Genomic DNA, 12,735 nt, shown 5'->3' with positions numbered 1-12,735 from the left:
AAATGTGGAGTCAGGTCTGGCTGACAGTCACCGCACGGCCCTGCGCCTCCTGAGCCCTGGGCCCTCCAGCCCCCTCCCCAGACCTCCCCGTCTTTGCGCTGCCAGGCTCCCCCCCCCCCCCGACCCCCGGCATGGCTGTGCTGTGATGGCGTCTGTGTGGTCCTCCAGGTTTCGTGAGCACCCTGGGGCCAGCAGGCTCTGTCTGCTCAGGGCCTCCTGTGTGCACAGAGCATCACACCGTTTCTCCACAGTGCTGCATCTGTGCTGTGGGCCACTGTGGGGACGTGGTACGGCTGTGGCTGTCCTGTGCTTATCTGAGGGGTCAAGCCGCTGGCCTGGTCAGAAATTCCCTCGATGTGAGGGTGGAGGCCAAAGGCCTGACCAACCAGCTGAGGAGCAGCGGGCACAGCTGGGGCTGGTGGCGAGGCTGCAGGGCCTGGATCCCCATGAGCACGGGTCTGACTGTGCGCACGTGGGTGTCCTTGTGGGTGGGGCTTCCTGAGGCTCTCCTGGAGGCTGCAGGCGAGCGTGTTTGGGGGTCTGGGGCTAGAGTGGGGTGACACGCCCCAGCCCCAGGATCTTACCCACAGGCTCCAGGACAAGGAGTGACCCTCAAAGGGCCCCACTTGGGTGGTGTGGGGAGCAGAAGGGCCCCCACGGGACTCTCCCAGAGCCCACCCCACACAGCAGAGGCGATGGCTGGCCAGTGCTTTATTGATCATTCCCAGAGGTCAGTGCCTGCGGGGACGGCGGCTCCTTTGAAAGTCCCGTCTCCCTGTTCCTGGCCACTGTTTGCCTGGCTGGGCCAGCAGCTGTCCTGTCCCCAGGCCTGGTGACTGGCGTGGTACGTGGGCTCCTGCCTCAGCCCAGCCCCTCCAGGTGCTAGGGCTTGGTGTGGGTCACAGCTTGTTCCGAGGGCAGTGCTGAAGAGCCTCCTTGAGGGCCTCGATCACCAGATCCACGTTCTTCCGGGTGGCGTTGCAGCCCAGCAGGCCGATCCGCAGCACCTGGTGGGCACAGGCCAGGGCATGTGGCAGCCTCTGTCTGTGCATCCCCAGACCTGAACGAGGCCTGGGCAGAGCCAGGGTGGGCTCACCCCATGGGTTACCACCCACCCAGCAGGCAGGAGGGACACAGATGAAGACCCCAAAGACCCAGGCCAAGGCCAGCCCTCTCCCCTCTGCACCAGTGCAGGGTGGCCCTCAGTGGAGGTCACTCAGCAATTCTGGCTCTGCAGAGCAGCTGGTCTGGGCCTGGATTTCCAGCTGGACTGCAAGGTCCAGATGGAGGGCAGGAAGGACCAGGACGTTCTGAGAGGAATTGGAAAGGGTGTGCCCAGTGACCTCTGGCCAGGGTGGGGTGGGCGGGAAATGCCCTGGAGCAATAGGTCTGGCCCAGAGAGTCCGCTGACCTTCCCCATGGAGGGCCCGAGGCCGCCCGAGATCTCAATGTTGAAGTGGTCTTGAACATAGCTCACGATGTCTCTCCAGTCATAGCCAGCGGGCACCACCACAGCAGTGACCGTGGGCAGCCGGATGGCCTGCAGGAAGTGCTGGGCTCAGCAAGCAGCCAGATGACCTTCGCAGTGGCTCCACTGGGGCTCCTGCCCTGGCCTGACTGCCCTGCCTCAGGGCCCAGAGAAGCCCAGGAGAGCAAGGGCTCCCTGGGCCGCGTCCCAGCCTGAGGCTCCCAGGGCCGCGTCCCAGCCTGAGGCTCCCAGGGCAGCGTCCCAGCCTGAGGCTCCCTGGGCAGCGTCCCAGCCTGAGGCTCCCTGGGCCTCGTCCCAGCCTGAGGCTCCCAGGGCCCACACCCCTTCATCAGGACAGGGCAGCCATTTCCACTCAAAGGCAGAATGTCCTCCCACCACGAAGTCTCGCCTTGGTCGCTCGGGCAGTCTGCCTCTTCAGCTGACCCTCCCCACCCAAGGTCAACCCGGGCCTCCTCACCGGGTCCCTCACAAAGAGCTGCAGGCCCAGCTCCTGCAGGCGCCCGTGCAGGTAGGCGGTGGCTTCACGGTGCCGCTGCCAGCTGCTCTCCAGGCCCTGGGGGAGATGGCGGGACACTGACGGCAGAGCTGGGCAGGAGCCGCTCCCCGAGGGACCACAGCCTGGGTGTGGCCGACTTCAGCTCGGGGACCCACACCTTGGGGGCTACTGGAGCCCTGTTTGGGGCCCTGGCAGACTCGGGCGGGGCCTGCCCTGGCGTCTGGAAGGCAGGGAGGTGAGCACCAGGTGCTGTGGGTGCCTGGGGCCCTGGGAGGAGGGGACTGCCCAGCCAGGGGAGGGGCTCCTGGCCACACAGGACGGAGTGGGTCAGAACCAGGACTCACCTCCTGTGAGGGCTCAGCTTTCCAACCCTGGGCCTCCCAGGGCCATGACCCGAGACCTCCAGTGAGACTCTCCCCAGACCTCGTCCCTCCACCCTCCACCCTCCACCATGGCCGCCATCCTCCCTGCCCACCCATGCCCATAGCCTGAGTCCACCGGACTCCTCTGAGACTGCCCCGTTCCTGGACCCTTCTCCTGCTGCCCTCTCTTCTCTCCCAGCTCAGACCTCAGCCCTGTCCCCTTGGGTGCACACACATAGTGGGTGACACAGCTGTGGGTCACCACGCCACCAAGCCAGCCCTCAGGCAGCAGCTTTATGTGTGGACACAGAAAGGAAACAAGTGGCCACAGTCCAAGGGCCCTTCCTGGCCCTTCTTGACCTCTGGGCTGGTGGCTGGGAGTGGCCTCAGAGGATAGTGGGCACTGGGCATCCAGTGTCCCCAAGGGGGACTTGGCCCAAGACAAATCCACATGCTGGTCACAGACAACTGGCCTGGCCAGCTCAGCTCTGGGCACTGCGCGTGTCTACAGGCAAGGCAGCCTCTCCCTGGACATCGTGGCGCTGCAGTGGTCTGGGGTCCAGTTCACAGGCAGACCTGCCCAGCACGGCAGTCAGAGCCCTCAGGAGGTGGGCCCAGTGTGCCCTCAAGGAGGTGGCCCTCCTTGCTGTCCCTTTGGTCCACCTGGGTCCCTAAGACATGCTCTGATGCAGCACGAAGCCCTCACCAGATGCACCTGTAGCCTGGACTTGCTGGCCTCCACGGCCACCAACAGGTTTCTGAGGCTGTGGTCTCTCAGCCTGTGGTCTTCTGTTAGACAACACGATGGACCAGGATGGCTGCTGGCCCACTGGTACCAGTTACTGCCCCTGGCCCCTGTGACCGCCCCTGCTCCCTGTCCTCCTGTCTCTCAGACTCTCTCGGCTCTGCTCCCTGCTCCCTGGACACTACCCTGCTCACTCACAACAGAAGGGCAGAAAGAGTGGCACCTGCCCACGTCCCTATATGTCCCTGGCTCTGTTGTCCTGTGCACCTGCTGCCTGTTAGGAGCCACAGCAAAAATATTGATACAGGCACCTTTGGATTTTATTGACTGCCAGCCAGCAATTCACATTCATATGGTAATTGGACTCATGCTGTCCAGCTGGGCCCAATTTCAGGACTCAGGTTACTCATGTCACTCTTGTAATGGGAGAGTTCCCATTGGTTGGAAAAGGATGGTAGGAGGGTGTTCCGGGGGAAGGGGAAACCCCCCCGGCTCAGGTAGACACACACGTGTGGACCCACTTGTTAGGGGACGCACATGGCCTCTCTCTAAATAAAACTTTGTCTCAGTTTGACTGGCTTGTGTTTTTGTGCCCAACCGGGCTGTAAGATTGCAAGCCGGCGTGCACTGATAGCTCAGCAGGGGATCGCTCAGCAGGGGTGCTGCAGGCAGTGATCGGGCGAGCGGCAGGAACGGGGCTCAGCCAGCTCGCTCGACCCGGCCCGGGCAGCCTGCGGCAGCTGCCCAGGTCCACCATCCTCAGGGCCTGGGCCCAGGCCTCCCCTGCCTGGCAGCTCTGGCACAGGACCCTGCCTCCACCCTGTGGACACCTCCTTCTCTGCAGGCCAGGCCCATCAGCAAAGCTTCCCGGGAGCCCTCTCCTCCCGTTTCCCCAGAGTAGCTCCCGGCGACGAGGGAGTGCGGCCCCCCAGAGGCACTCTGTCCTCAGGGTGGGGTGCCTGGGAGCTGGTGGCCCCATCTTGGGCCCCTGCCACTCACCTGCTCCACGAGGAGTGCCAGGCTCTCCCTCAGGCTGTACAAGCCGATGACCGGCGTGGTGTGATGGTACCTGGAAGACAGCACAGTGTGACCCACGGGGAGAGAATGGGCAGTGGCTGACCGCGGGCCAGGGGTATTGTCCAGTTTTAGGATCATAGACCACGTGGAGGGCCCTGGCCAGCATGCAGAGTGGTGGGCAGAAAAGGAGCCGCCATGTCCCACTGCATCCCTTCAGCCCTGTGTCCCTGCACTCGGTACCGTGGGGACCTGGCCCATACGTGACACATGGGGCCTGGGGATTAAGGCTGAGGTCACCTGTCCCCTGGCTCCCCCTCTCCTGATGGAGAGGAACTGGGGCCTGGGGAGGGGACGCCATCGCTGGGCCAGGTCCAGAGAGCCTGGGGGACAGGGCACATGGAGAGGGTGTGGGGGCCTCTGCTGGGCCTGAGTCTCCCGGCTGCGTGAGAGGGGCCTGGCGAGGGCGAGGGACACCTGGTCAGGCGGTCCCAGGGCTCTCCCGGGCGCAGACAAGGGGTTCTGATGAGAAGAGGGAGCGGTGGCCCGTGTGGAGGGAGGGCCAGGCCAGCCGTCCCCGTCCCTGCCCTACTCCCGTCCTGGGCTCCCGTCCCCGTCCCTGCCCTGCTCCCGTCCCTGTCCCCATCTCCAACCTCACGTCCTGGGCTCCCATCCCTGTCCCCATCTCCATCCTCACGTCCTGGGCTCCCGTCCCCGTCCCTGCCCTGCTCACATCCCCGTCCCCGTCCTTGTCCCCGTCCTCACGTCCTGGGCTCCGGTCTCTATCCCCACTCATGTCCTGGGTCCGGTCCCTGTCCCCGTCCCTGTCCCTGCCCTGCTCACGTCCTGGGCTCCTGTCCCTGTCCCTGTCTCCGTCCTCAGGTCCTGGGCTCCGGTCTCTATCCCCGCTCATGTCCCAGTCCCCGTCCCCGTCCCGGTCCCCATCCCTGCTCACGCCCTGGGCTTGTCGTCACAACCCCACAAGTTGGCCAGACACTTGAGGTCCATGAGGACGGAGAAGGGCTTTGTCCTCCGAGCGTCGATCTTCTGCCTGTGGAGGAAGCGGTCTGAGTGCTGTGGTCCTGGCTCTTTGGGCCTGTCCTGTGTCATAGGCTGGGAGCAGGACCCCAGGGGACCATGTGGGCTGGGGGTCAGGAGGTCCTCACGCAGCCCAGCCCTGCTGGCCCTTGGGCCCATGTGGGCGTGACCCTGTCACCTGGGGACCTGAGGCCAGACACCTCCACTCTCAGTCCCTCCCTCTCTGCTCCCCGCAGGGTCATCTTGGCTCACCCTGCAGGTCCCTGGAGGTGACCGAACTTGGAGACAGGGGTCTGCTGCTTTGCCGGCTCTGAGCCTGACTTGAATGGCAGAGGGCAGGACGGCCAAGGCCACCCTCTGGCGGCTGCCACTGCCGTGGGGCTCGGGCTACCAGGTTGGGTGTGGTCCAGGCCCAGCACCCAGCACCCCTTTCCTGGGCTGGCAGCCCTCACTGCCCCTGCTGTCCCTCCCACCTGAACCCCCACTCTGCCCCTGCACCCTGCCCGGCCGGGGCTCCATCAGGGACTGCCACTCGACTCTGGGGCCCTGGGACACATCTGCTTTCCAGACTGACCCATCCAGCAGGGGCCTTTCTCTGAGCTCCACTCTCAGACCAGCTCCTCCTGGACTCCTCCCCTGGCCCCCGCACCCCTGGCCTTGCCCCAGGTTGTCTCTGCCCTGGGTGGTGCCGGGCTGGCTGGGCTGCTGCTGGACGTGGCCGCCCGCTGGGCTGTCCGCCTACCCTAGCCCTCTGACCTGGCCCTGAGTAAAGGTCTGGACCCTGCAGGGTGAAGGGCGTGGCTGGAGCCTGTCCCGGTCACTTCCTGGTCACTTCCTGGAGGCCGGGCTGGGTGGAGGAGGGGCTGGTCTCTGGGCCCTCCCTGCTGTGCTCCTGGGAACCTCAGAACCCAGCCCTGCGTCCTGCACAGGAGGACTGTGCCCTGGGGCCCATGCGAGGGGGTCTGCAGGACACTCACTTGGCCTTGCTGCTGAAGGAGATGAGCGAGGTCCCTGGAGGGCAGTTCAGGACCTTCTGGGAACCCGAATACAGGACGTCGATGCCTGGGGACACAGCTCATGGCAGGCCTGCCCACCAGGCAGGTCACTCCAGAGGCCCTGCCTGCCCTTCCCAGGCCCATCCTGTGGCTGGTGGACTGACTCCTCTCAGTGTGGAGGCTGGGGAGGGGTGGTCATGGGTTCAGACCTTGGTGCTGCGGTGTCCTAGCCAGGACCTCAGGCCCAGGCCTCCTAGGACAGCCCCTAGCGGGGGGCCGGAGGGACAGCCTTCCAACCGGCCTGCAGCCCAGCCCAGCCCCTGCACCTGATGGACAGGCCTGGCCTTCCCTCCTCCCACCAGCTCAGCTCCCAGGGCCCCCTTGGGCCCCCCCAGGGGAGACCTCCCTCCTGGCCACAGGCAGAAGCCCTGGGTCCCGAAAGCTCATTCCACCCGCTCCCCTGCTGCCATGGTGTGCATGCAGATGGTCCCAGGGGGTGGGCTGGGCACCCTGTCCACCATGTGGTGATGTTGGGAGGCGACGCCCTGGGGGAGGTGACTGGGTCACTGGGTGCTGCCCTCAGAAGGACTCAACCCTGCGGTTGTTATAAAAGGGTGGCTGTAAAGGAATGAGTCTGGCTCCTCCCTGATCTCTGGCTTCCTGCCTGGCTATGTGACCTCTCCCTCTGTCATGATGTCATATGCCTAAGGTGACGCAGGGTGTGGGTGTGCTAGAGACTATGCGATGCTGTTTGGACTTTCTGCCTTCCAACCATAAGCTAAACAAACCTCTTTTCTTCATAGGCTATCCTGCCTCAGGTATTTTGTTATAGTAACAGAAACTGAACTTACACACCCAGTGAGGAGTTGGTGCTGACCCAGCCTATGAAGCAGGACCCAGAGCCCAGGTGTGGACTAGGGTGGGCCCACAGGCACTGTTAGATAGAACCTTCCACCAGGGCTTCACCATTGGAACTCACCAGCTGTGGGGCCCACGCTTACCTTGCTGGTCCATGTAGATGGGCACCCCGCCCAGGGATGCGACAGAATCCACCAGGAGCAGGCACTCGTGCCTGGAGGAGGGTGAAGTGCAGAGGGCAGCAGAGTGAAGCAGGAGTGGCCGGAGTGCTCAGGCCTCGCCTGCCCGGGGCACCCGGAGGGGCCTGGGAAGCACTGGAAGGCCAGCAGGGAGACAGGAGGAGTCTGCCCCCGGAGCCACGGCCTCCCCTAGGCCTTTTCCCACCGGGGTCCTTGGAACCCGCTGCACAGGGCTGTGTGGGTGTCCAGGTGTGAGGCTCAGCCTGGGCAGCCTGGGCTCTGAGCCTCCAGCTGAGGGCCCAGTGACCGCGAGGCACAAGGCCCAGTCTCCCCAGGAGCCTGCCCACATAGTGCCCTGGTCCCTGGGTCCCGCTGGCCCTCCCTGGCCGTGGGGAGCTCTGGCCTTCCACCCTGTGGTCAACTGACAGACACATGGCCGGCTCAAGAGGGCTCTGCCCCTGTTTCCTGGGGGCAAAGGGGAGGGCAGGGGCAGTTTTGGGCACTGGGATCTCGGGGCACCATGAGGGCAGGACCTGGTCCAGCCATGAGGCCTGCAGGGCGAAGGGCCCTGGGAGGGACCAGCCTTGGGGCACCTACCCTGCCCCCAGCCCTGGGTCCTCCTCTGAGAAACTCGCCAGCCCGGGGTCAGCCCCTGGCCCTGAAAGGGGGCCTGTACACAAGGCCATGTGGACGAGGCAGGGAACGTGGGGCCGGGGACAGGGAAATGGCACCCAAGGCCCTCGGCCTCCAGCCAGGCTCGAGCGGTGCCCCGGCTCGGCCACCAGGGAGGCTCACCTGTGGCAGAGCTGCCCATAGCCGTCCAGGGGCTGCATCACACCTGTGGACGACTCACTGTGGGTCAGGAACAGCAGCACTGGCTTGTGCCGGGTCAGGCCCTGAGGGACAGGGGGACAGCTGTGGGCACAGCCGAGAGGGGAGGCACTTCTGCTGGTGAGGGAGGGCTGGATCACCAGTGCACACCCCATTCCCGCCGTGGGCAGGCCTGTCTGGTGCAGGGTGTGGGCAGGCCTCCACCCTCGGTCAGTGGCTGCTGAGGGGAGCCTGGGCAGCTCAGCTCTAGAGGGGACTTTTTCCAAGAGGAGGACTTGTGACAAGAAATGGTGTCCCAGCCTCCTGTGGGGCCATGGGACGGTCAGCTGCATCCAGAGCCTGGGAGTCTGAGACTGGCCTGACGGGGGGCAGCTGCACCCTGAGTATCAGGGACAGGTCCTGCGTCCTGCCCCAGCCCCCCAGGCCCTGCCCCAGGAGGCTCCTGACTCAGTTTCCCTGCCAGACAGAGTCAGATGTCCCCCTGTGGCCAGGCACGGGGGAGACCTCCTGTAGAAAGGCCGAGGACCAGTGGAAGGCCCTGGCTCCCCAGGGCTGACCCCGCCCTGCTGGGCCCACCCCCTCCAACCCCAGACCCGGGCACCTGGTACCTCTTCCACCTCCTGCAGGGTGTAGTGGCCTCCGGGCTCCTTGACCATGGGATGCACACGGGCTCCTGGCCAGGGGCAGAGTGGGCAGTGAGCAGCCCCACAGCACTGCAGGAGCCAGTGCTGCGGAGCGGCGGACCCAGGGGGCAGGACCCCATCCACCCTGGCGCCTGGGTGGCTGGCCCTCAGAGCGGGTGGGGCCTGTTCACGGGGAGGACTCTTCCTGCACAGCCCCCACCCCGCGCTCCAGGGCTCTGGGGACAGACTGTTCAGGGTTCCCTTCTTGGCCCATCCTGAGCCCAGCCAGGCCTGGTCACACAGGGTGAGCAGGTGGGCCCTGCAGGGTGGGACCACAGAGAGCCCAGAGGGCCGGACGCAGGGCCGGATGAAGAAGAGCCACAGCTGGCCTCGCCCGAGGGGGCTGGTAGCCAGGAAGCAGGCCCTGTCCTGCCCGTGTCTCTGAGTCCTATGTCCTGGGAAGGAGCCCAGTCGGGTGCCCAGGCTCCAGACGGAGGCTGTTCTGAGACCTGGGGGAGGGCTCCACCTCTGAAGCCCTGAACTGTCCCCGGGGGATGCCCGGGCCCCAGGGGCTGCCCTGCACCTCTACCCCGCGTCCCAGAAACAGCTGGGTCGGAATCTGGGCGGCAGGAGACAGGGACTGTCACCCTGTGGCTGCCCCACAGGGGCTGTGGCCTGCTGGAGGACACAGTGGGTTGGTGGAGGAGGAGCCTGGCAGATGGAGGTTCTGGCAGGCTTCATCCACCGAGGCACTGGGGAGGGTCCCGAGGGCCACAGCTGCCCGTCCTCTTCTTACCGATGCGCTCCCCGATCTCCAGAGCCCGCTGCCCCCATATGCCGTTGGTGCCCACCAGGAAGGAGTCCCCAGGCTCCAGGAGATTGAAGAGGGCCACCTCCAGGGCACAGTTTCCCGAGCCGCTGACAGCCAGTGTGACGGGGTTCTGGGTCTGGAACACATACTGGATGCCCTGCTTGATCTCATCCATGACCTGGACAGTGGACACCTGGTCAGGGCCCTCTTCCGATTGACCACCCCTGTAAACCCAAGCCCAGCTGCTGCCCACCGAGGCCCACCTGGTACATCTCCTTGGTCATGTGCCCGATCGCCTGCATTCCCCCGGCCTCTAGCACTCGAGGGGCCAGGTTGGAGGGGCCTGGGGTCAGCAGGAGCCGGTCAGGGATGGAGAGGGGCCTGCGCAGGGCCTCGGGGGGAGGCACAAGCAGCCGGTGGGAGGCCATGGTCTGCACCCGACCGACCTGTCGGGGCCCCAGGGCCGCTCTGGCCTTGGCCAGCCCTCGGAACATTTCCCAGCTCTCCCTGCGCTGGACACACAGGTGAGGCCGGTCGATGGGCCTCACCCCTGTTGTCCCTGTGCCTTTTATTGTCATTTGAACCCTGATCGATGTTTGCCCTGCTGTCAGGGTGGACAGCAGGGGTGTTGAACCGTAGGGGGGAGGGGAAGCAGAGTGGAGGGACCCCTCCCTGTCAGCCCAGGGACACCAGCCAGCAGACCTGCTTCTCCAGGGTTATGAAAAGTCCTCCTCCAGGAGTCAGAGAGCAAGCCTTTCAGGCTTTAGGCCTTACTGTCCCTGGTGACACCCCCACTAAAATGAACTTTATTCATGAACCCCCCTGTGAGGGCAGATGTGCCCACACCGACTGTCGCTTCCTGACTGGCTCAGCGGGGCACAGGCAGCCAACGTGCCTCCGCTGTGGGTAAGGAGCCTCACTCACACACTCAGCCCTGATCTCCTGCAAACCAGCGTTTCCTGCGTCCTGTGAGAGCCAGAGGGCCTCAAGTCTAGACCGCACCCTCATAACCAACAACAGATTCACCCAAGGACCCTCTCCTCGCTGGCCAGCAAGTGGACAGAATGGGTGCGATGCCAGGCTCCCCAGAAGAGGAGAGCCAGACCCGGCTGAGGTGGCGGGGCCAGAAGAGCCGTGGGTGTCCTGAGAAGTCAGAAGCCGTGGGTGTCCGCCAGGCCCCGGCCCTGCCCCCAGCACACGGTGAGCTGTGTAGACCTGAAGCCCAGATGTGCCCTCCGGCAGCACAGCTATTCCTCAAGGTGCTCAGGAGCCCATGGCCACCTGATCAGGCTTTTTGCCCTCTGTTGGTGGACCTGAACCCCTTTGAAGGGGACATCCTGGGCTTGAGTAGCCAGGGGAGACTCTGGCGGCACACACCCCAAACCCAACCTGATCTTTCCTAGTGACCAGGGAGGCAGCGCTTCTACCTGGGACCACTCCCTGGACCCTCCTGGTGACAGGCTCCCCAGCTGAGCAGAGCTGTCATTGCTGGGCCGTCTTGCCAGGCAGAGGGGGCTGTGGGCAGCCAGGGTCATAGTATGGTCAGCCAGCCCCAGGCCCTGTCCAGCCATGGCACTGACCAGCTGAAGCCCCCGATCAACCCACTCCTCTGTTCCAAGCTGTGCCCCTTGGCTTGGGTGACACACCCCCCGGGACCCTCCTGCCTGCCCTGAGCAGGGCCTTGGCTCCCAGGGACAGCACGCCCCACAGGGCTCAGGGCCTGCCCCAGTCTGCTCCACGGGGCTCCCCCTTGTCCCCAAGGCCCATCCCAGAGCTGTCCTAGCTCCTGGGCTCTGTCCCCTCTGTGGCACAGCCCCTGCTGCTGCTTTCACCTCGGGGCCCCTGTACTGGGTGCTGGGCCTGTAGGAGTCCTCCCTCATGTCTGGATGCCCTTGCACGTCCTTGATGGCCTCCCTCCTGTCAAGGGCACATCCCTCAGGCCACGGGCAAGAGTCACACATCTGTTGACCTCTGCCTCCTCCCCACAGGACAGCCCTCTCTGCACGTCTGTGTGCCCAGCGTGGCATGTGGGAGGCAAAGGGAGCCCCGGCCCTAAGGGCCAGGGCACAAGGTGACCTTCCCCTGCCTTGGCACAGCTGGAGCCCAGTGTTGCAACCAGGGGAAGGTGTTGCCCCAGGCCACGAGCTGATTGGAGCCTGGGTCCTGGGGACAGCAGCAGGGCGGGGTCGGACCTCTGTGTCCCTGGAGACCAGGGCTCTCCGGCCACCTGGGCAGGCTCAGAGGGGGGTTGATACCATCTGCTGCTGCTCACCGTGGTTCCAGCACCACCCCATCCCGGTGCTGACCAGGTGCTGTGTGGCCCACACTCAGGTCTCTGCAGCTGTGAGCAGGTGAAGTCGGTCATTCTGGAGCAGAGTGGGCCTAACCCTGGTGTCCCTATAAGACAAGAGATATCTGGACACACAAGTGGGCACACTGGGTCCTGCTGGGTGAGGACCAGGCAGAGACGGCGAGGCAGATCAGGAGCTGGACGAGGCAGGAGGGTGCTCCCCGAAGCGTCTGAGGGCACTGCTGCCCCAGAGCCTGCCCTTGGACTTCTGTCCTCCGGAGCTGGAGGACGTCTGGCTGGGTGGCCAGTGTGTGGCTGCTGGTTACTTCAACCCCAGGAAGGAACCTGGTGTTGGGCAGCTGTGAGTTGCCGCCAGTCGAGCACCAGCAGCCGGGCTCTACCAGGAGCTCCAGGGCGGCAACCTGTACCCTCAGCTGGACCTGGGCCTGGTGCTGACTCAGCGCAGCGTGGGAGTGGGGTGCTGGACCAAGGTGCTGACCAAACCCCTGGGTGCCGGGCCAGGTTCAGACCCAGGGAGGGCACGGCCTGCCTGTGGCCAGCCACAGCTGAGGAAGAGGCCCGCCCTGGACACGCCCACCCCTCTGGCAAGGACACAGCTGAGCCTCACAGCTGGAGGCTCTCCTACCCATCTGCGTCAGGCCCCCAGGCCGGTCTGACCTTATGGGCCACCACTGTTACCCAGAGTGCTACAGGAGTGCTGCAGGGGGGTCTGCTCCCGGGAATCAGATCCGCGCCTTGGGCTCCCAGCTCCGGTTCTGTCCCATGTCGCCTGCAGCTGGGGGTTCGTGGACCTACCGTGTCAGAGATGCTGGGAAAGGTCCTGCTGGTTCCCTCGACGGAGGGCACCTCCCACCTCTGCTCTGGTGGGCAGGACTGGGCAGCCTGAGGAGCTGCCTCCTGTGCCCTCTCCCATCTCCCGGCTCTGTCTCAGCAAGCCAGGGAGCTAGGGTGGTCTTGTTACCGCTGTTGGCCAGTGACGAGTC

General features: G+C 65.0%; 1 protein-coding gene across 2 annotated transcripts; it reads right to left on the bottom strand.

The window, feature by feature from the left end:
• Positions 1-707: 707 nt before the first annotated feature.
• On the bottom strand, positions 708-9,969 carry Agxt (alanine--glyoxylate aminotransferase). Of its 2 annotated transcripts, XM_026414772.2 has the most exons (11): positions 9,705-9,969; positions 9,427-9,619; positions 8,616-8,680; positions 7,972-8,072; positions 7,141-7,211; positions 6,122-6,206; positions 5,062-5,157; positions 4,092-4,161; positions 1,947-2,042; positions 1,412-1,540; positions 708-1,007 (listed from the first exon to the last, which is right to left on the bottom strand). In XM_026414772.2, the coding sequence occupies exons 1-11, from the start codon at positions 9,933-9,935 to the stop codon at positions 900-902; spliced, it is 1,245 nt and encodes a 414-aa protein (XP_026270557.2). In that variant the 5' UTR covers positions 9,936-9,969; the 3' UTR covers positions 708-899. The 2 variants fall into 2 exon arrangements, with proteins under 2 accessions (XP_026270557.2, XP_026270560.2); XM_026414775.2 differs by lacking the exon at positions 5,062-5,157.
• Positions 9,970-12,735: the final 2,766 nt, after the last annotated feature.

The sequence above is a fragment of the Urocitellus parryii genome, chromosome 1 (genome assembly GCF_045843805.1).
Source record: "Urocitellus parryii isolate mUroPar1 chromosome 1, mUroPar1.hap1, whole genome shotgun sequence".
NCBI lineage: Eukaryota > Metazoa > Chordata > Mammalia > Rodentia > Sciuridae > Urocitellus > Urocitellus parryii.
Note: the sequence above shows the minus strand (reverse complement) of the source record. Positions and strands in the feature narration are given on the sequence as shown.

Coding starts and splice junctions, on each gene's coding strand:
- Agxt (XM_026414772.2), bottom strand. CDS start 9,935: ATGTTCCGAGGGCTGGCCAAGGCCAGAGCGGCCCTGGGGCCCCGACAG. Junction 4,162..5,061: donor TGTGACGACAAGCCCAGGGC/GTGAGCAGGGAT, acceptor GCTGTCTTCCAG/GTACCATCACACCACGCCGG. Junction 2,043..4,091: donor TGGCACTCCTCGTGGAGCAG/GTGAGTGGCAGG, acceptor CATCTCCCCCAG/GGCCTGGAGAGCAGCTGGCA.